The 21,352-nt window shown below is 28.8% G+C and overlaps 1 protein-coding gene across 17 annotated transcripts in view; it reads right to left on the bottom strand.

Annotated features, from left to right (window-relative positions):
* Positions 1-21,352, bottom strand: part of spri (sprint) — a 759,753-nt gene that overhangs the window by 5,205 nt on the left and 733,196 nt on the right. For all 17 annotated transcript variants that reach the window (XM_067052866.1, XM_067052867.1, XM_067052872.1 and 14 more), the window contains 4 exons: positions 5,114-5,388; positions 3,359-3,550; positions 3,124-3,255; positions 1,166-1,423 (listed from right to left, as the gene is read on the bottom strand). In XM_067052866.1, the coding sequence (XP_066908967.1) occupies positions 1,166-1,423; positions 3,124-3,255; positions 3,359-3,550; positions 5,114-5,388 (857 nt within the window). The remainder of the gene's footprint in view (positions 1-1,165; positions 1,424-3,123; positions 3,256-3,358; positions 3,551-5,113; positions 5,389-21,352) is intronic.

Here is a 21,352-nt window from a genome sequence, read left to right as displayed (position 1 = left end):
TTTTTTCTTACACTGGCCCAGCAAGGAAAATGATCCATAGTGCAGTCAGGGAATAAATACATAATTAAATAAGCAGTCAAAAATAATTAATCCAGTGGATACTGTTTAACATTAAATGGAGTTCTTAACACAACAAACATACACAGTAAATATTAAATCAGATAATTTGGGGTAAATTAATAAAATTTATTTATGCCTGCTAAGAAATGTTTATACAAAATATTGAATCAGTTACAACATAATGCAATTATTATCATCTCATATCAGAGGGTCATGAATATTGCTATATACAGAGAAAAGATTCATTTATTTCATTTAACAGTAATTAAACAACAAATTAACTTATATGATGCTAGGGGAAGGAAGGAATCCAAAGGATGGTTCTGATCACTGGGAAAAATACAAAATAATCCTTAAAGTAATAACCTACAAATGTAGTTCAGTCCAATTACTTCCAGATGTGTTCAATTACTTTCAAAGGTCAAAACGACAGTAAATTTGTCAAAATGGCAGTATAGTTGTCCAAATGACAATAAGTTTTATGTTTTCTTATTTTGGTATTCATAACAGCTTCATTTTATTAAAAAGTTAGTGTAATGAACATGCTTCCACAGTATATCTAAATGACAATAGAGTTGTCTAAATGAGTGCAGACACAAACGTAGGCATGATTTTTATTATATAGATAATTATTGTAGACATATTCTCTTAAATCAGAGTGATTGCAGTATGGGTAAATAGGGCAATAGAGGATATACTTTTACTTTATGGAGAATAAGTATTCTCTCATGAGTAAACTATATGTTAAATATCACTGTCAGCAATTATCATAGGGGTAGGGGAACTATTTATTCATTCATCTTTATACAGAAACATATTTAATACTTTACAAAATTATATTGTAAATGAAAATTACAGTTTCAGAAAATAAATAAATAAACTAAACAATAAAAAAAAATATGACACAGACATGTAAATAATAAATACAATCGTTTGATATACATACACAGTGCATGTTAAAAATCCAGAGAGAAAAACTCAAAAAACACTGTAATACTATGGCTAATCCATTTTTAAATGGAATTATGTTGGATTCCATTTATGTTTTTGTTTACATATGTCAACAAGGAAGGTTCTACAATCAGTCGATTTTACATTTACTTACAGTTTGGGGAGCTCCAGATGCGGAATGCTCCTCTGAACATGCACGAAAGCTTTTCAGTACATGCACAGCACTGGATAGTGTAGTCAGGTAGTATCCTCCTTCTCCAGATAATAATGAAGGATGTAGGAGCCCCCACATGTAGTCAGCTTCGATTTCTGCACCTACCATTCCGCTTTGTACAAGCACCCAGACAAATATAGGCAAAAAGTCATCAGCACCAAGTAGAACTCCGGTCTTAGGATTGTTACTAACCTTTACCTGCAAGAGATTATAATACAAATGTAGATTAATAGCTATAAATACTATTTATATTGTTTGTAATAAAACAAGAAATGATAGATCTACAATACTACCATCAGTTAAATGTTATTAATATCCATAATTTAATTAATATCTTCTTAATAATTAAGTTAGGTATGTAAAAAAACAAACTATTACAATTTCCTAACAACATAGCGATGTTTTGTAATTTATACAAGAAAATATTATAGGTAAACCTGTGAAACCACGAAGTTAAAAACATTTTGATTTAGGGTTATTTTATTTATTTAATTACGGCATAAATGTAACATACAAAATTGTTATTATTTTCGACTCAATGGTATATCTCTTGCTAGTATATTATTGTTAAAAAAATTCAATATGTAGAAAACTTATTTTTTTAAAAATTTAATATCGTTTGTGAAATATTGTAATTTGACAATTAAAAGATTTCATACATTTGTTGAAGACATATAAAATGTAAATATCTGAAATGAAATGAAAAGTATATCAATGGTAAATTGAATAATAAAAATTTTATGATGAGTAAAAACACTAATATCAATTGTATCTGCAAACTGTTATACTTTTATTAACTGTTACCAAATTATTGATTTAAAATAACATTAACTTTAATATATGTCATCAGATTAAAAAAGAGCCTCTCCCTCATGTATGAAATTTATATTTTGACAGTATAGATGATTTTATTCTCATTTTTATGATATATAGATGACTTTATTTTATTAAATATTATATTCCCATAAGAAATTTTACTAGGAATCAAATTGATTTAGAATATTATATTAAAAGGGAAACAAACTTAATACCACTTCACACATAGTAGATTAGTATGAATAAATGAATTTTATTTTATTCATATATAGTTTGTTAAATCGATCATAGTTTATTGTAATTTTTTTTAAGCTTTTGATAAAGCAATGTTGTGATATATGATTATTGGTTTTATTTGTTTAATTATATAATAAATAATTCAAACACTATCGATTATAGTCTCAAAACCTTTTTATTCCTTTTATACGTCCAACGTTTCGGCCAATCCGGCCATCTTCAGGGACAATCTACTCAATACCACTTTGAAAACATATAATTAATATAATACAACCACTATATATATATTAATATAATACAACATATATTAATATAATACAACCACTCTAAAACTTCATGCAGGATATTCTGCCCAGGTCAAAACATTAATATCTAATTAGTCAATTATCAAATTAAAACACAGTCAAATTTATTTATCTGCAGACACTATTAATAAACTTTTATCACTCTGGTTTTGAGACTATAATGGATAGTGTTTGAATTATTTATTAAAAAATTACCAGTCTCAAGAAAATATTAAGATTATAAATGTTTAATTATATTTCAGAAAGATGATGTATACCATACAATAGACTTATTTAATGTACCAGTTAAACTTTACTGCAAAGAAACATTAGATAATTTTTTTTGTTTATTTTTATTTTTTAGGTTATATCCATGCTACAACCTATGGCTAAAAACAAAAATCATGAGTAGAAAGAAAAATATATCCATCTATTTTTCATACTAACTGTGTTTTTGGCTTACATGTTATGGTGGATATGTTAAATGAGTTTCAATCAATTTGATCTCAAAAATACATTATCTTTATCAATATTTCATAAAAACATTTACATAAGACTTACATAATTAAAAATTGAAGCTATTGATGTTAAAAGATTTTCTAATTTTTCCAAAGGAGAATCTACTTCTTGTAATTTTTGAAGATAAGAGCAGATTTCTTCCATAGCTTCATCACTGGGAGGAATAACACTAGGCTGTAAATGAAATGTTCTCATTATTTAAATATAGTTTCATAAATTGAAATTTACAGTTAGTATTTGAATAAAATAAAATAAATCTGTACAAATCTCAACTTACCCTTATACCAATATCTTTTGGAGTTTTAGTACGTGCATATTTTATGTTTTCTGCTAACAACTGTATTGCACCCGATTCCGTGTATTCTTCAACAAACAGCCTATAAAGGTGCTCACGAAGGGGCCTGACAACCAATTTGTGCATGACTCCTTCTAATATGGCATCCAAGTTTAGGAATTCATTTGCACGGAGCTATGGACAGACAATGATAAAAAGTTTAATTTTCAGTTTATTATCAGATGTATGAACTAAAAACTATAAATATAAACCAACTTAAAACTTTTTTTTTTTAGTCCTTTAACACACATTGTACCTCATAGTAACCTCAGAAACATTGCCATTTTAATTGTGAAGAATAAAATATTATATATGTAATAATATATATATATATAGTTGACCTTAAAGATTTAAATATAAGAAGATGGTCAGGGTTGCGGTCAAAAAAAGTTCTTCTTTGTTGTTCTATGTTGTTCCTCTTTTTTTTACCACAACCCCAACCATCTTCTTATATAAATAAAATGTTATAGTTATTTATTTTTATTCCTACAATGACCTTAAGGATTTGTCCCCTAATCCTATATGGTCAAAATATTATATTTGTTTAAAATTAATTATAATCATATTGAAATGAGATGGTGAAAGTACAGATAGAGAATTAAATTTTAAATTAAAAATTTTACTCGACTTTTAATGGTGAGGCTAATGTTCACAATTTTAGTATGGCTGTAGGTGAAAGATCTGTTTAATTAACAAGAGTATAATAATTCAATTAAAAATATATAATACATATAAATAGTTGTAATAGTAGAATAAAAGTATTTACTTTTACTTTTACATGTAACTATCTTTGAAAAACATAAAGAATGTTAGATTCAATATCCTGATGAAAACTTCAAAATTTACTCAATATATTTGAAGTTTTAGAAGTTGCCAAATCCAATGAATGAAAAATGACACTTCCATTTTAAACAAGAGGTTTCAGTGGCTCCAATCCATTCTTTCATTGTTTATTATTTAAACCTAATGCTATTGAAATACACAAAAAAACCCTTGTGTAGTGAGTTCAAAGTTCTCAGGTTGATTTTTAAATTTTGTACCCCATAATGGATCAACGAATTTGAATGTTTAAAACATTAATGATAATAATTTTATTTTATCACTCAATAACATCATTTATGACTTTATAATACTTTTCTTACTTATTGTTCAAACGAATATTTTTTTTTTAGCATGCACCCTTCTGGGCTGGCACCTAGTTGACAAGGGTACATAAGCACAGTCTTGCTAATTAACTGAACTAAGTTTAAACTTTAACTTATAACATGCCTGATTGTTACTGTTATATAACCTAGAACCCCAAATGTTAGTGTTTGTCTGGTCCAGTTTTATCTTATCTGATTATTAGTAAGTTATTTCTGTAAACCTGCTATCTTCTAGAGTTGATTGACTCAGCCTCAACAAGCTTTCAATGCCATTAACTAAATAAAATAATAAACATATAGTGAGAATATTAATTTGGCAACCAATATTCAATTATGTTTGTTGAAATTTGTAAACAAATTATAAAATTATTGTATAAGCTGATATGCAATACATACTTTATTAAAAAGGATTAGTATTCAAGATTGATTTGGGTTTCTTCAATATTTATTTTAAAAGTATAAAAATTATTGATGACAGTTCATTACTACTACAGTACTATTTTAGTATTTTGTGAAAAAATAATATATCAGCATATATGGGTGAAAATAATACCTTGTTCCTCTCCTTTTCAACATGCCTCTCAAACTCGCGTTCTCCATGAGTGACAAGATAGTTCTTCATACCAGTCATGAACTGCCTCATGTTTCTCATAACAATCTGTGGCCTTATCTCCTTGGATTCCTTGGTACAAGAGATGAAGTTGTCGATAGTTCTGGCGAAGACAGTGGTCTTGTCTGCAGCCAAGTGGAGGGTATAGGCTCGGATCGAGGCGCCAGTCCCACCGCTTTCCCTCCTCGTCCTCTGGAGAGCAGCAAGCCTTGGTGCACCTGAAAAATATATATAAATAAAATATCATAAATGGACATTAAAATGTACATCAACTTTACAAAATGCTTCAATATTCCATTTTTTTATATCTTATGATTCCCACCAAAGTTTACAAATTTCACCATAACAGTACTCATCATCTTAATCTTCTGGTTTAATCTCTACATAGGTTTACTCATTCCTGTAATCCTTTTTAAAGGTTAATCCAACAGTGGCCATAAGACCATGTGTAAATATGTAAATAGCAGTTATTATAATGACATGGTTCTCCTCTTAAGCCATGAGCATTAGTTGCAGAAGGGTCTTAAATCAGCGTCCACTGGCTTTCAAGACTAGTAGTTTCCTGGTTAAAATAGGGGATATCTTAGGGTCCTATATTACTCTCCATACAGGGATGGGGCAGATTTTTTCAGAGTTCTGCAGTCTGATTGTGAATACTGTACACAATTATGAAAATCTGTAACTATTTTAATCCATGTTCTTTATTTCGTCTATATATGGCTTTTTGAGTATTATGTTTGCCTAAATTCTGAATTCGGCCATAAGAAGATCCCTGCGTTTCGAACTTTTACAAGACTACAAACCAAATAAAATTACAACTTCTCAATCCAAAGCATTACAAGACTTTCGACAAAAACCTGGAATGCAACATTCCCACCCATTGACAAACATTAATTTTGTTATTTTCGTTATTGGAGTAAGTCGTAAGTCGCCGCTCCACAGAACAAGTCTTGAAATATACTTTCGTTATAGTATACAGTTACACATAAATGAGGAAACATTCTACAGCGGTTTGCTTCTCGATTTTTTATTTATTTATTTGTTTGCCACTATGATTCTCAACATGAGATATCGTGAAATTATTTGTATGTGGGCGGTGTAATATTGGATTAATGTATAGATTTATTTCTGTAACTTATTTCCTACTAAATGATTGATAGTAATATGGGTAGGCTATCATAATTCTAACTGTTGATTCATTAAAAAAAATAAATAAATATATCATTGAAAAAAAAAATTAGAAATAATATATTACACTATTATCGTAAAGTTACTAAATATTTTTAATAAGGTGGATACTTCTTCCCACAATCGGAACCATTAACATCAATGATCTTTAAAACTCTTATATCACCGTCATTGAAGCATTATTTATAATATTTTAATATCATTACTCTTCAGAAACTTAACCAGTGAGAAATGTGAAACTAAAACCCGAGATAACAACTTCACAGGAACATAGGCAATCATAAAACCGGGATCTTATCAGAGGTAAAATTCGCTGATAACCTTGGGAACGACTTAGGAGAACAAGGTACCACCTACTACAGTTTATTGAGAAAACGTTTAAGCTCATTTATGTTCATTCCATTATTTAGTTCACGACAATAATAAAAAAAATTGCTCAATTTGTAAAACATTTCCCCTTCAATTGGCTGACATATTTGAATAGGTTTTTGAAACATTTATTAAAAACTTTGAAGTCAAATTACCTAATTAAAGGTTCATCCTAGTTTAATCTGATCTGAAAAAAATAATTCAGAATAAAATTTGTAAATAAGAATATTGGTGATGAGAAATATCCAATGAATCAAACGAAGGGAAAATGAGTCTTTTTCATTATCATCACAATAATTCAACAAAAAATGACACATTTCATCTAAATATAAAAACCTTAATAATATTTGGAATCAGTGATTTTCGTTTTTCCCGCCCTCCATGGTAGCCTTACTTATCTGACTTTTCAAACAGACAATTATAGCGAGTAGGTTGGTCGATGTACGTCATGTCACAATCTCACAAGAGGAGATCATGACACAAAAAAAACAATCCTTTCCCGCCAGACCCACCCCACTAAGACCCCCGGGGAACGGCGGCCTGTATCACTTTTGAAATATAAGCTTAAAACGGGAAGAGGAGACTTTAAGATAGCTAAATCGAGCAATATTTAAAAAGCGCCCGAAATTGAAAACGGCGTGTACCTTACGTAGCTTTAAACGTTCCAGCAAAACATCAGATTGCTTAAATTATATTATATAAAGAATAGTACGAACTAGTCCCATGTTCGAGTTCGCTCAAAATATGGCAAGACAACTAAGTTACTTCTTAAACAGGCTAATTTTTTTTTGCGAAACCGTTCTTCGTGATTTTTCGTAGGGCGAAAGCAGTTGTGTGTAATATGACGTTACTGTATATAATTGTGTAATATGTTACTATCACTAAAGAAAAATATTAACTTGGCAAAAATAAATTGTTAGTGAGCTCTAAGTTCGAACAATGACAGTAAGATGTATAAACAAAGGATTACATAGTTTTGTCATGTTTACTAATAATTTCCATCTCCTTTTCATACAAATTAAAGTTAAATCTGAAATTAATTAATAAGTGTACATCATTATGACTGATCCTATTCTTAAATTACTGATATGATCACACAACACTGTAATCTGTCTTAAAACCGACCTAAATTCCATTCATTTACAAAATAGAATTTTTACTATATTCTAACGAAGGGGTAGCCAACAGAAGTCATGTGAGGTACACGAAGAAATGACTCAAATTTGATTTTTAATGGTACTATATGTACTTAAAATAACCCAATACTATGTTTTAGAATTTCGTTAATGAGAAAATATTTTATATATTTAAAAAAAAAAAAATAAATAAACAAATGAAAGAGTATGTATAATAAAAGAAACACCGAGGACAACAGAATAAAAACAAAATTATTCCAAAACGTCTTCAATTAAAATTATTCTAAAATTTATAATGCACTATAGTTCAACATTTAGTAACTATATTAAATATTTTTAGAAATCTTATTGTACAACATTCTATTTGCAAGAGTAATGGTTTTATTTTTTTCCATCTTAAGTTTACAATTTCTCTAAAAAAGAAATTTGCAAGTTTTTTTTTAGCAATCCTTTAAAACTTTCTCTACCAAATCAATACCCTTGGCCTTGATTCTCGTCCTGTGAAGATTTAACAAACAAAGACTTGAAAGCTGGTCTTCTTCCATTGTACTCCGAAAACAGGTTTTCACACATTCTAAAAGCTATACAAATCCTCGCCCGCAGGTAAATTACAGTCGATAAGCTTAAATTATTTAACTTAGATGATTTTACTACAAAAACTTAAAAAAAAAAAAAAAAAAATCGAAATAAGGACCTTGAGCCTACCTTACCGGTACTGATGGACAACCATACTAAGCCGATAAGTTAGTCCCTTGTCAAAGGGGGCAAACTGTGACGTAAGTGGGTAGGTGGTTTAGGTCTGGTCTTGTATATTTGAGCTGTATCAATTACGATTATTGAGAATATTGGCATAAATCCTTGAGGTTCGATTGAGGAAGACTTTTTAATGAAGAAAATTAATATATATAAAGTATCTATTTTGAACTTTTAGTTTCTTAATTGGTCACAGAACATTTATTTCCAATGAATGTGAATTAAGAAATAGACGTAATGCTACCATTAAATGTTCTGTAACCAATTAAGAAACTAAGCCGTCAAAATATATACTTTTTCTTTGATTTTATCCTAGAATCTCAATTTATTTATTCATCTTTTACTCTGATACTAATGCCCTAGCCATATAGGTCGCCTCCATTCCATTGATTCTACTACTTAGTTTTAGATAATATAAGAGATAGTGTGTTTCTGGACTTAATATATATCAAGGCAAACCAAACGCTCGTTCCTTCGATTACCGAGTTTATATTCAATATCTCGACTAATTCTATTCTAAATATCCAGCGTTTTCATGCAGGCTGATTAACACTATCTCAAATTTAAAAAATGGGAAGGATTTAAATTTAAGATTTCGTGGAATATAACACTCATTTTTGAAAAATAATATCTCTACTAACATCTATTGGAAACTAAAAGATAAAAATTCGACACAAGTAATAAAATTGGACAGATATATTTGTAATCGACACCGAATAATTGTATAGAACTCAAAATGTGCTAAGGAAGTACCTACAATCTAAAATTCAAGTGGGTTATATAAAACATGGAGAGTTATCATCAAAGAAAAAAAAAACAGAATTTTCTTTGTATTATTATCAAATATACCCAAAATTTTAAATAGAAAGTTAATTTTTATTCATAAGAACCCTTGGCTTTTTTATGATCAATACGCTGTCAACTGACACCCTACTATAATAAGCCGCTGACCGGGGGGTACAAGACCAATTCGATAAAATTATTCAAAATTATACAATTTATTCATCTACTAATTCCCTAAAATATATTATTCTACTGGGAATAAACGGTAGCTTCCTGATACAATTGATATATTATATTATTTTGAGTTTATTATTTTCCTTTTTTTTTTATGTTTAGGTTGTGATTGATATCCTAATTGAAAATAATTAGTGAATAATTTTTTATGTTATGTTATGTGGTAATTATATGTTATTGATGCCTAAATGGAAAACTACGAATCTAATGCACACAAATAAATCAAGTCTGAAACAAAAAATATGTATAACACTTCTAGAAAATAAAAAAAGAAGCGTGCGTTTTGATAGGCTAAGGTTCATTTAGTTATTGTTGTTTTTTAAATAAGATCTCGGTACTTAACGTTATAATTCATGAAATTAATAACACTCTCACTGTTATGTACATTTTTTTAAAAATAATACTTGCTAAGCAGTAATTATTTAATGTAATCATAATAAAAAATAGAATAAACATTAAACTTAAAATAAGATAATGTTATGTTTATCCTATATAAATGATAATAACTTATTTGTGCATTAATAATCGTAAAATAATTTACATTTTGAGCAACTTAAACCAGTTTTAAGCCATTATAATTATAATAATAACATTTACTATTTTATAATTATTTTTTTTACTCTTCTATTCTACCTTCAGGCCGAAAATTAAAACACAATAGTGGTTAATTCAATTTTTTTTAAAAATAAAAATAAATGAATTAAGCACAATTGTGTTTTAATTTTTGACCTGAAGGATGGATAGAAGGATAAAGAAATGATAAAGAGAGTTGTAGGTTCTTTTTAAAGAACTGAATAATAGGAAATTTTCAATAGTAACAGATCATGAGCCTTTAACAGCTAAATATTTAATTATATAAACATTAAACAGTAAAAAAAAAATCATAACATTAATGAAGTGTCCTTAAGCAGCAAAGCCCGATAATTGAGACTAAAATGGTTAAAATGAACATCATCTGGTTATTAAAAAACAAGACAAGTGAGTGTTTACCTTATAATGCCAAAAGGCAATCCAAGGTATCCTTAACACCCAGCTATACATATAGCATACCTCCTATATGTACGTACCAAATACCCACTAAAATCATTACAGGAGGGTATGAAAAAAAAAAAATAAAAAACAAGAAAATAAAAAAATTCAATAATAATTTAAAACAATTTCCTATGGCTAGTGAAAATATGAAATAAATTGGCAATCGAAAATTCAAGAGGCCTGAGTGGCATACAAACAAGGAAATATTGAGAAAAAAAAAATAATATAAAAGAAAAATAGCCATTATTTTAGCCCAGGAGGAAATTGTAACTTTTACCATTTTCTTCAAACAATACTATTTAATTTCGAACTCTAATCAGTTCTGTAATAGTATAAGAACAACTATTTCTAGGATTTTGATTTTGAATATAGTAGATTCTATATATTTATAAGTACATATTTTACCAGGGTCCATGTGATGATAGTATTCGGCGTACCTACAAATTTTGCTATCTTGGTTTTGAGGCATATAGACGTTTTTTGTTCTCTTCGTAATGCCAAAAAAGTCTAACTGAACATTTTACATCAATAATTAAATATACAATAGGATCAATTGATTTATATCCATATATTGATACAATATACAACATACATTATCTTATATTTACAATCATAATTCTAACACCATGTTCACACATACTTGTAAATATAACACCTCTCCTTAAACGTTCACCTTATTATCCATTATTTTTTATCCTTATTATCCAACATTATTTAAGAATACCACTTTTTAAAAAAAAAAAAAAATTTTGCAAGGGGAGAAAACAGATGTTTTTGTTAAATTGAAACTATTTTTCAATCATTTGACAATTGAATTGCCTGTTACAGTATCATAAAACGAGAAAATATACACCTAAATATAGTTTAATTATAAAGTAGGAATTTATTAAAATCGATTTGTGAGATTTACGATCGGATAAAAAGCTCTAAAAATGAACAAGGAATGTTCCTAATCCAAGCCACAGATATATCGGCGGTGTTGCGTTAAAAGGGAGAATTCGATAAATTAGGTATTTTCAATTGGATATTATTTTCTGGAATATTCATTGAAACTATTAATTTTAATCAGATTAAATAAAATCAGGAATGCCCCAGGTTCTCAAAAAGATAAAGATTTTGTAAGTTCTTTATTCCAAAACCATTTTCCAGATCTGATAAAGAAGAGAATACAATTATGAAAATTGTTGGATTCGCACTTTTTACAAATCAACGACGATATTATTTCATCTGATTGATCCTCGATAGATGATTAATATCAGTTATAATTGATAAAAATTAATTATTAAAGAGTTTAAGCATTAATTGTTGAAATGAAAAAAATATATTGTAAAATATTACCTAACGAACACATCTCTATATAAAAGAAATCCCTCTCAACGGACAATTTTATTCAAATCCAGGCCATTGTGGTACAAATTTAATGTATTTGAACTTTTCTATTACGAACCCTTCTCGGACGCGAAAACAAATTTAACCCTCAGCACTTTTCATTCCTCTATAACAAACAAAAGTATGAATGTAGGCAATAACAATTTTGGTAATAAACTTTTGAGTCATTTAAACTTTATTATAAAAATAAAATACACTACGTCTCTTAGGCTTTGATCCCTTAATCTAAATACAATTAAAAGAAAATTAACGCATTCTAGAAGTATACCAAAAGAAGTCTCGAAGTAAAAAAAAAAATTGTATACCTATCCTGCAAAAAGATAGTCGATTGATGTCATAATAATTATGTGTTGATTTAAAATATATAAATAAATATTGTATTATTGATTTTTTATGACTTACTAAGTATCACAGCTATACGAAATAATCCTGTTATTTCATTATTTTTTTATATTTAACCCTTCTTAATGGAAACATCTGTATAACGAAAAGAAATAAGCTTCCTCGTCTGTGTATATAGAGGTTTCACCATAGTACCCGAATTGTCTGAATAAGCAGTAGTCATATTATGTTATCATAAAAGTTGTGTAAAACCCTTGAGGGAGGGAATCCCACCTTTCTTTAAAGAAGTAGAGCAGGGGAGCTTGGACACCACCTTCCTCGCCGCCTTCCTGGTGGCATCCTTGAACCAAGAAGCAAGCTTGCGGAATGCCAGTCCTACGGCAGAGCAGGCAGATCTGACCTTCTTCCCCATGACCGATGTTCGCCATACACTTTAGTACCTGGAGGTAGTCCTCGTCTGTCCACAACGGAGTACTGACTCACAATACACAACTCTTGGCCGTTGCTGCTATCAGGAACCATCCCCTCCCCGCCCTCTTCTTCAGGAGAGAGGTCTACGTCCCTGATAACGTGATTGAGGCATGATCCGTCAGGATTCGATCTCTTCAAGAGACTATCTCATAGGAAGAATGTAGATCATAGGATATCCTTAAGTCGATGATTATTTACAATCAACTATAGAACCTTATCCATGATAGAACAGGGTACAGCAAGATCCTAAAGAGAACTTCTGTCTGGTTGGTCTTACCGAGCATACAATATCAGACAACTGGATAATAATAGTTTAAATAATTAAAAACTATTAATTAGGTCAATAAGTATAATAAACAAAAAAGCAAAGAACTATTATTTGAATCATAGGAAGATAAGATATTTTTCAGGTAAAGAAATGTATTTTCAGGTAACATAACGCAATTTTTAAATAGTTAAATTAAGAAATAAGCAACATAAACATTTGTATGCGTGATCATGTATAAATTTTAGTTAAAAATCAGTAAATAGTTAAATAATAAATATAAAAGTAGACTGAAAACGGTAAAACGACGAATCTAGAAAACGGTTCCATATTAATCAGTGTAAAAATTATTATTTCTAGGTGTCAGTTTGACGGTTTTATTTCGCTAAAAGGGCATTGCATTAATGAACGTGATATCACATGAACAGAGATAAATATTACCAACGTTTCATTAGACCACAAAGACGATTAGACACTAAGAAGATAGAAGATAAACAGAGATAAATTAATAATAACAAAAAAAAATTAAAACTTTTAATGACAATAAATGGCTTGTACGGATTAAGTAAGGAAGTATATTCATTTTGTGAATCTAACAAGAAATTATTAATTATTTTTAAAAAAGATTTGAAAATGGACAAGTGGTAACGATAAGTACTTCTTTTGAACATAAACTAATAATTAACAAGAAATTATATTATTTAAAAATTAAGAGTGAAATTGGTGCCTTTTGTTCTGGTTAGCTTCTATAACTGTTTCGGTTAATATTTAAACATTTATACATGTATTTTGTATAATAACTATGAAATAGGAATATAAAATCTTACAATAAATCTGAACCACATTATTAATAAAAATGATATCAGAATAATACACAACTACGTACATGTAGGGTACTGTTTCAACTCACTAACATGTGTATAAATGTGATCAGCTGGTAGGATAACTGGTTTAGGTGACAATCTTCGAAGAGTTCCCGCTTTTTCGTCTTGTGTTTTCCTTGTTTATCTTTGAATATATTATCTATTCAGGTTTGTTTATTGATTTTCAGTATGGAATATAATACACACTGAGAATAACTGACGGTAAAATACAATTTTATAAGAATACGATTACAGGTAGGGAGAAGGACTTCTTATTTCATTTATATATTTTACAAATTATATTTATCGTTTAGAGTTTCAGTTTCAACTATCTATTTTATCTCACGAACATATTCTTTATAATTGAAAGTTTTTTTCGCAGTTACATGAAAAGTTCTAAGGTTTCACGCGATATAAACCTACAATCCGCGACCACGGTATAAAACCATCAAACTGTTGTCTGGAATCATGAAACAAAATGGTCCACGTATTAAAATTTGATTTATTTATTCAATTAAAGAAAAAATTATATCGTAAGCCCTCAATTAGTAAGGTCAGTTCTCAATTAGCTACATCTTTTTAAATATTCCGCATCCGGTCGTTAAGAAGAATACCTAAAATACACATGTGCTTCAAGATTTACTTCTTTATAAGTTGAATAATTTTAGGATTCGTACAGAACTTGAGGGATCTAATTTCTTCTCACATTGCCATTGTTTGCGGCCAGAGCCAGGGGATACACCAACATAGTTAATAATGAGTCTTTTCAGTAAAATTAAACTTTCCGTTATAAACATTTTGTTGACGATTTTTTAAAGCATAAGATGATTATAATATTATTAATAAATTATTTATTAGTAGTTACAACAAAAAATTAATATTATACCAAATAAAAAATATGAATTTTTATTAAAAACATACAGGTCCTGTAAATGATAGGCCTTCTACGTTTTTTTTTTTTTGTAGCGCTATGAATGGTACTCATTTTTATACATCTTTCCGGGACGAAATATTTTCCAATTCGGGTATGAGTCAGACTACAACAGACGGTGCAACATATGCAGGGTCACGATTCAGACCAGTCAAAACAAACTTCCTGAATACTTTAAAGCACGATATGTCGCACAAGAGATATCCGTTTCGACCTTCTGGTCTATTGCAACGAGAAAACGTAAAGATAAAACTTGATGATAAATAAACTATGAGATGTTTAAGCAGTAATCAATCATAGTTTTACAACATAGTTGAGTTCGAAAACTAGGTAGTTATCTTTCCAGTAATATTTTATCTCTAAGAACGATGCTATCTCTAAGTTTTCTCATTACAATAGACCAGGGGTCGAAACAGGTATCTCTTGTGTGACGAATCGTGCTTTTAAGTATTCAGAAAGTTTGTTTTGACTGCTTTGAATCGTGACGTAGCATATGCTGCACTGTCTTGTATATTTTTAATAAAAATTAATATTAATTTTTTGTTGTAACTACTAATAATATATATATAACCAAACTCAACTCATTAATTTTTAATGATTTTTCATTTTTCTAGTGTCATAGCTTTTTAAAAAAATTAGAAAATCATAACAATAAACATATTGAAACTAATGAAGAAAATTTGAAATTTTAATTCATTTACAAAAAAATTAAGAATCCTACATATCCAACATAAAAAGTTAAATCAAATGATTTTTATGATTAATTCTAGACACATTTGTTTGAGAAAAGTAAATTTAAAGAATCAAGTTTCAATGAACATTACAGGATTTAGTACGTAGTTTCAAAAAAATATATATAATTTTTTTTTGTCCAAAAGCATAAACAAAAATACAACATGCGTTTGTGTCACGTTGAGGTGTAGAAAGGGATTAGAAAACAAATAAAACAGCATCTAAAAACAAGACGTTATACAATGCAAAAATACATTTTCGTAATACGCTATCAACTTTTACTAGACAAATAAACAATGACAAATCGAAAGAAGAATGAGACACCTGCCAGGCATATATCTTTATTTTTGGCATACAGCGTTATCTTCAAAACTAGACAGTTAGATTTAGACTGTCTAAACATCTTTACAAGAATGATGAAATGTTGAAAAATAAATTATTAATCGAATTCATACCTACATACATAACTTTAACAAAGGAACCACTTACCAATGTAAGAGTTACATTTTAATTGAATAAACACATGACATTTATTTATGTTTCTCATTATTGAAAGTACTATGTGACTTCAACAAATTAGAGCAGAACAAAGTTGGTTTTGAGAAAGAATTAAATAATTTAACTCTTCAGTTGTAGCACGAAATATGAGAGATGACCAAGGGTCATTTTTGAGTTGCGCTAGTGGCTCTTGAATTAGTGTACTAATTTTTATTACATAAAATATTATGGTGATTAACTTTTAATCCATGGGTACAACGTGTATTATTTTCTATTATCTATTTTCAGAATTTTCACACATTCATTTATTAAATGAAAATTCGTTGGTAATATTATTTAATTTCTAAAATATTAAATAGTAAGTAATCTTATGATTGTAATTAGACCAAATGCAAGATGCATCTCACAGATGACACGCAAAAACTTATATACCAACAGGTGGTATGGCGACTAATGTATTAATATCGAGAATGAATTTTTTTATTTATAAATAAAACTATTCAATTAAAACAATCTTATTAGGAAACATTCGTATTATTCTAAAATGTTTTTTTTTTAAATTGAGTAATAGACAACAAAAAGACCCCCCTTTTGAATGAAATTTAAAATTGAGAAAAGTTAAAAAATGAATAACTTTACCACCAAAAGTTTATATAAATATTTCAAGAAATACAATTTGATTTCGTCCATAAAAAAACTCTTAAAAAAGATATGTGGTCGAAAAATTGACAAAACTGCAAATGAGATTTTCATTTCGAAATTTTTACGTTGTCATATTTAGTTCTAAAAGTACTATTTCTACAAATATTTTATTTTATTTTTTTTTTTTTTTAATATGCTTACGTTTGATGGTAATTCGAACAAGTGGAAACGTTTTAAACACAGTTTGTGTTTTTATTCAATTTTAAGACATCAGTAACTGAACCAAAATCTCTAAACAAGGGTTTTAAATATTGAAATAAAGCAATGAAATATAAATACAGATCCAAAGCCTGCATAATCGATCAAAACAAATAGTTTGTTATGACTGCCCCTAGAACCGGTCGGTGGGGTGCATCATGGCCTGAGGAAATGGCCGAGGTTCAATGGAGCAAGATCAAGGCCAACAACACCATGCTTTGTTCTTTGTCAGGTCGAAAACAGGACTATCCAACAGAAATGTCAGCACGACTCAATAGCGGGGAACATTTTATTTCCTATGGAGAGAAGATGGTTGGGGGTGTGATCAGTGTAGAGCACAAATTAGTATAAACAGATTTATTAGTGCCAACGTTTCGTCCAGAAATTCTAGCCTTCATCAGGGCTAAGAACAGAAACAAGATAATAACAAATGAATAAAATGATATATACATACCGAATAGAAAATAGCTAACATTATGGATACGTAAATAGTGTTGTCAGACATGAATAGTTTAAGTATTATAAGAAGATATAGGATGTATGAGAACTAATATAAAATAAATAGCAAACCTAAACTGGATGAAAACAAATCTAGTTTATTACTTTATCTCTTTAATATAAGCAGAGTATATGTTTATGTAATATCTCATTACTGACTTATTGATCCGTGTATCTCAAAAACGGAAATGCATATAAAGTTGGAATTCTTGGTGGTTCCCGTTGCGGAACAGATAGCAGTGTAGCTGAGTTTCAAGTAATTCGGACTCAAAATGGTTTAAGAATAAATTATTTCTAACAGTAGAAAAAAATAATTAGTTATTCACATAACGCGAAAACTATACATATAATAACTCAGAACCCTTTAGAAAAAAAGAAGGAAATTTTCTAAAATAAAAACCTAAAATCATCAAATCATCCAAAGCAGACCTGTATTATTAAGGAGGCATGCGGAAGCAATCATTCTTTATCACATATAATTCAACAGTCCTCTTTACTTAGGCATAAAATGTATCTGCAATTGAGCTAAAATTACTCAATAGGATCTATGCAAAATTCACTGCAAAACGTTGTCAGAATAGTGCTGAATCGAACAGTTTTTCTAAATGTTTAAAATTTGGCAACTTATTCGGGAAACATTCCATAATTATTTCCACTGGAAACCGTTTCTACAGAACCGTTAACACTAAATCTGTTTAAAAATTTTTGATTTTCTGCCATTTTTGCCATTCTTGAACAAAAAGAAAAAAATCATAGTGTTTTATTGTGGTACGTTATCTTATTATATAAATCATAAGGATATAAGGAAGGAAATATTTGTTTCTCTAGCTTTCAAAATGTTGCCTACTCTTAGTAATTTACCTTGTTTATTTAATTTCACCTGTCCATTAAGTGACAACGAACTGAGGTAATGATATTTAATATTAACTTTTATTGTTTAAACTACAGGTTTGATTCATTTAACTTCATTCATAATAGAAAATATAAAAATTAAAGCACTGCCATCTTGTTTTGAAAAGAGAAAACACTAATTTATCTGGATCGAACACTACACCAATCAAAACGTGTTAATATTGAAGCTCATCTTTTTAGGATCAAAGTACATAAAAACAGCACTGCCAACATCTTAGCTCTAAATGGGAATTAAAAAAATTAAATTTTGATGCCTTATTTTGACCACTGTGTGTCGGATCAACCGTGTCTTACTATATCTATCTTCAATATTCAACAATCTAAGTCTTTACAGCAACAGAAATTATATACATCGATATGATGGATACCAAGCCACAGGATGACTTCTGTTTTCGTTTACAATATTGAAAAATACAATGGGTACATAAAATAAATATTAGAGAATAAAAAAAATTCTTTCCAAATTAAAAAACTAAAAAGTTCATTCAGAATAAAGAATCCTTTTGAGTTATTGATTTTTCTCTGCACTAACGTAAAACGTTCAAAGTTTCAACTGGATATTGACTTGAACACTATTAAAATCAACTTTTTATGATTAAATAATTGTACAGGGAACGACTGCGTGATTCCTACGTACTTGGCAACTATACAAGAATGAATACGTAGTTTCTAATAAAGCTGTATTAATGTCATTCAACTGTAATACAGTAAGTATAAGTAGTAGAAAAGTCTACATACATAAGTCCAATTATAAGAAAGTAGTCGGTGGAATAATGTACAAGAATGGGACAACTATTTTCCTTGAAGAACGCAGGATATACTTTCTACTATTGCTCAAACCGTATTGGTTTTTCCCCTAATCATTAAAAGTGGAAATGCCCTAAAAAGTGATATTGGAATCCAGATTAAAAAATAACATAAATCTAGCCATTCCTGCTACATTATTTATAGTTCCCCGTTGTTTATTAATTGATTAAGAATTAGTTTTATTAATATTTTTTAGCTGGTAATTACAATGTATATACTTCTTCGGAGTATCAGTTTAAACAATCCGAATGTTAAAACCAACATGCATTGAGACCAGAAAAAAAAGTTGCAGCCGTTTAACATTTCTTCAGATATCCATCGCCAAATAATATAAAACTACACCATAAATAATACATCACACGAAAAATTTTAGGCCTATAAAAATAGATACACTAGAAAAAGAATGTATTCATTCCTCAGTCTACAAATTTGAGTTTGACAAAGAATATTTATTCCTCAAACATTCATTACTAATTCGAAATAGCATTGAGTTTAGATTTAAAATAATGATTTTTTTATTATACTAGTAATCATATACAATGCTCTAATATACAACATATTTTCCATCAGAAAAATCTTTTTCGGATTCGCAAACCACATAAAGTCGGACATCCCTACATATTTCTTTAAAATACATTTCAAAGAAAGTTTTTAGTTTATGAATACTTATATCGTTTACTACTTAATGCAAATTTATTTTTATAGTATATAGATTAGAAATTGCCTTAAATAAAGCAAGGAATTCATGAGTTCTCACGCCAACATCAGCCACAAAACATAAAAATTAAATAACATGGAATTAAAACCAATTCCAAAAAGATATTTTTTTTTATTATTGAGAGATTTCGTCTTTTTTTGGATTAAATGTTAATAAATCATATTTGTGGAGAAATTTTTTAAAATTATGAACATTCAATAGTTTTTTTGGTACGATAAAATTTTAAAGGTTTCACAATACGACCATGAACTGCGTTTAAAGTAAATTTGACCGGACGAAAAAATGCAAAATAAGAAAGAAGGTTCAAGCAAACCTGGCAACAAGACGGATACACATGACAAGTGATAACACCGAGATAAACATAATAAAAGTGCATATCATAAATGTCTTTGTTTTATTTACATTTTAACGAACAATGAATAATCAAGTTAGAGGTCAAAACAGTTATTTATTATTAACCTTATGTACCAAAATCGCATTAAACATTCATAAGTTTTAATCAAAAATGACTGTAAACAATTTTTGATTTGATTTTACGGAAAATAAACAATTCGAATATTAAATTTGTTGTTTGTCGATAATTATTTTAACTGTTATGTGACTATAAAAATTTATCTGCTAATGTATTGTTATGTTTTCAGTTTAATTCCAATTTAAAGGATAAACGACTGAATTTTGATGAAATATTCACGATTGAAAACTATAAAATAAAATTATATCTTTTACACTTATGAATGTACATTTATAATTTAGTAAATACATATTGATGTGCCAAACCTTAATTTTTTTTAACTTCTAAAATATTAATAAAAAAAAAAATAAAAACTTCTTAGTATTTTTTTGGAAAACAAATCTCGAAATTAAAATCCAAAAATAAAAGTTTTGGTGAAATCGAAGTAAGCAATAAAATTCTACACATGGATAAGTTATCCAGTAAGACCTATTGAAGATAAAGTTTTAATTGATAGGATAAGTGCAATCTTATAATAAATATCGCTCAAAATTAATACATTTCTAATATGTAAATAGCGCTGGGATCTTATAGGCTCTGCTCTACCTCTCACATGTGGGGGATAGAGTGAGCTCAGGGATCCTCAGGTCGATTCTGTAAATATTAATACCCCCTAATAGGGGTATTCATGATCTTTGGTTTAACATGTTAAAGCGTGTTAAATGGAAAAACTCATGTTAATCGAAAAAGATTGCCTTCTTTTACCGTGGTAAAACGAAATAACATTTAACATGGCTGAGAGTCTGTTACTTGGTCTGTTAAATGGAGAATGACGTCACACAATAGACCAGTTGAGATCGCCGCCATTTTTGTTGTGGCAGCTCAGTTCTTTCGTGTGTTTGTGGTATTC

Source organism: Halyomorpha halys, unplaced genomic scaffold (assembly GCF_000696795.3).
Source record: "Halyomorpha halys isolate HHAL.00 unplaced genomic scaffold, Hhal_1.1 Scaffold29.1, whole genome shotgun sequence".
Classification (NCBI taxonomy): domain Eukaryota; kingdom Metazoa; phylum Arthropoda; class Insecta; order Hemiptera; family Pentatomidae; genus Halyomorpha; species Halyomorpha halys.
Note: the sequence above shows the minus strand (reverse complement) of the source record. Positions and strands in the feature narration are given on the sequence as shown.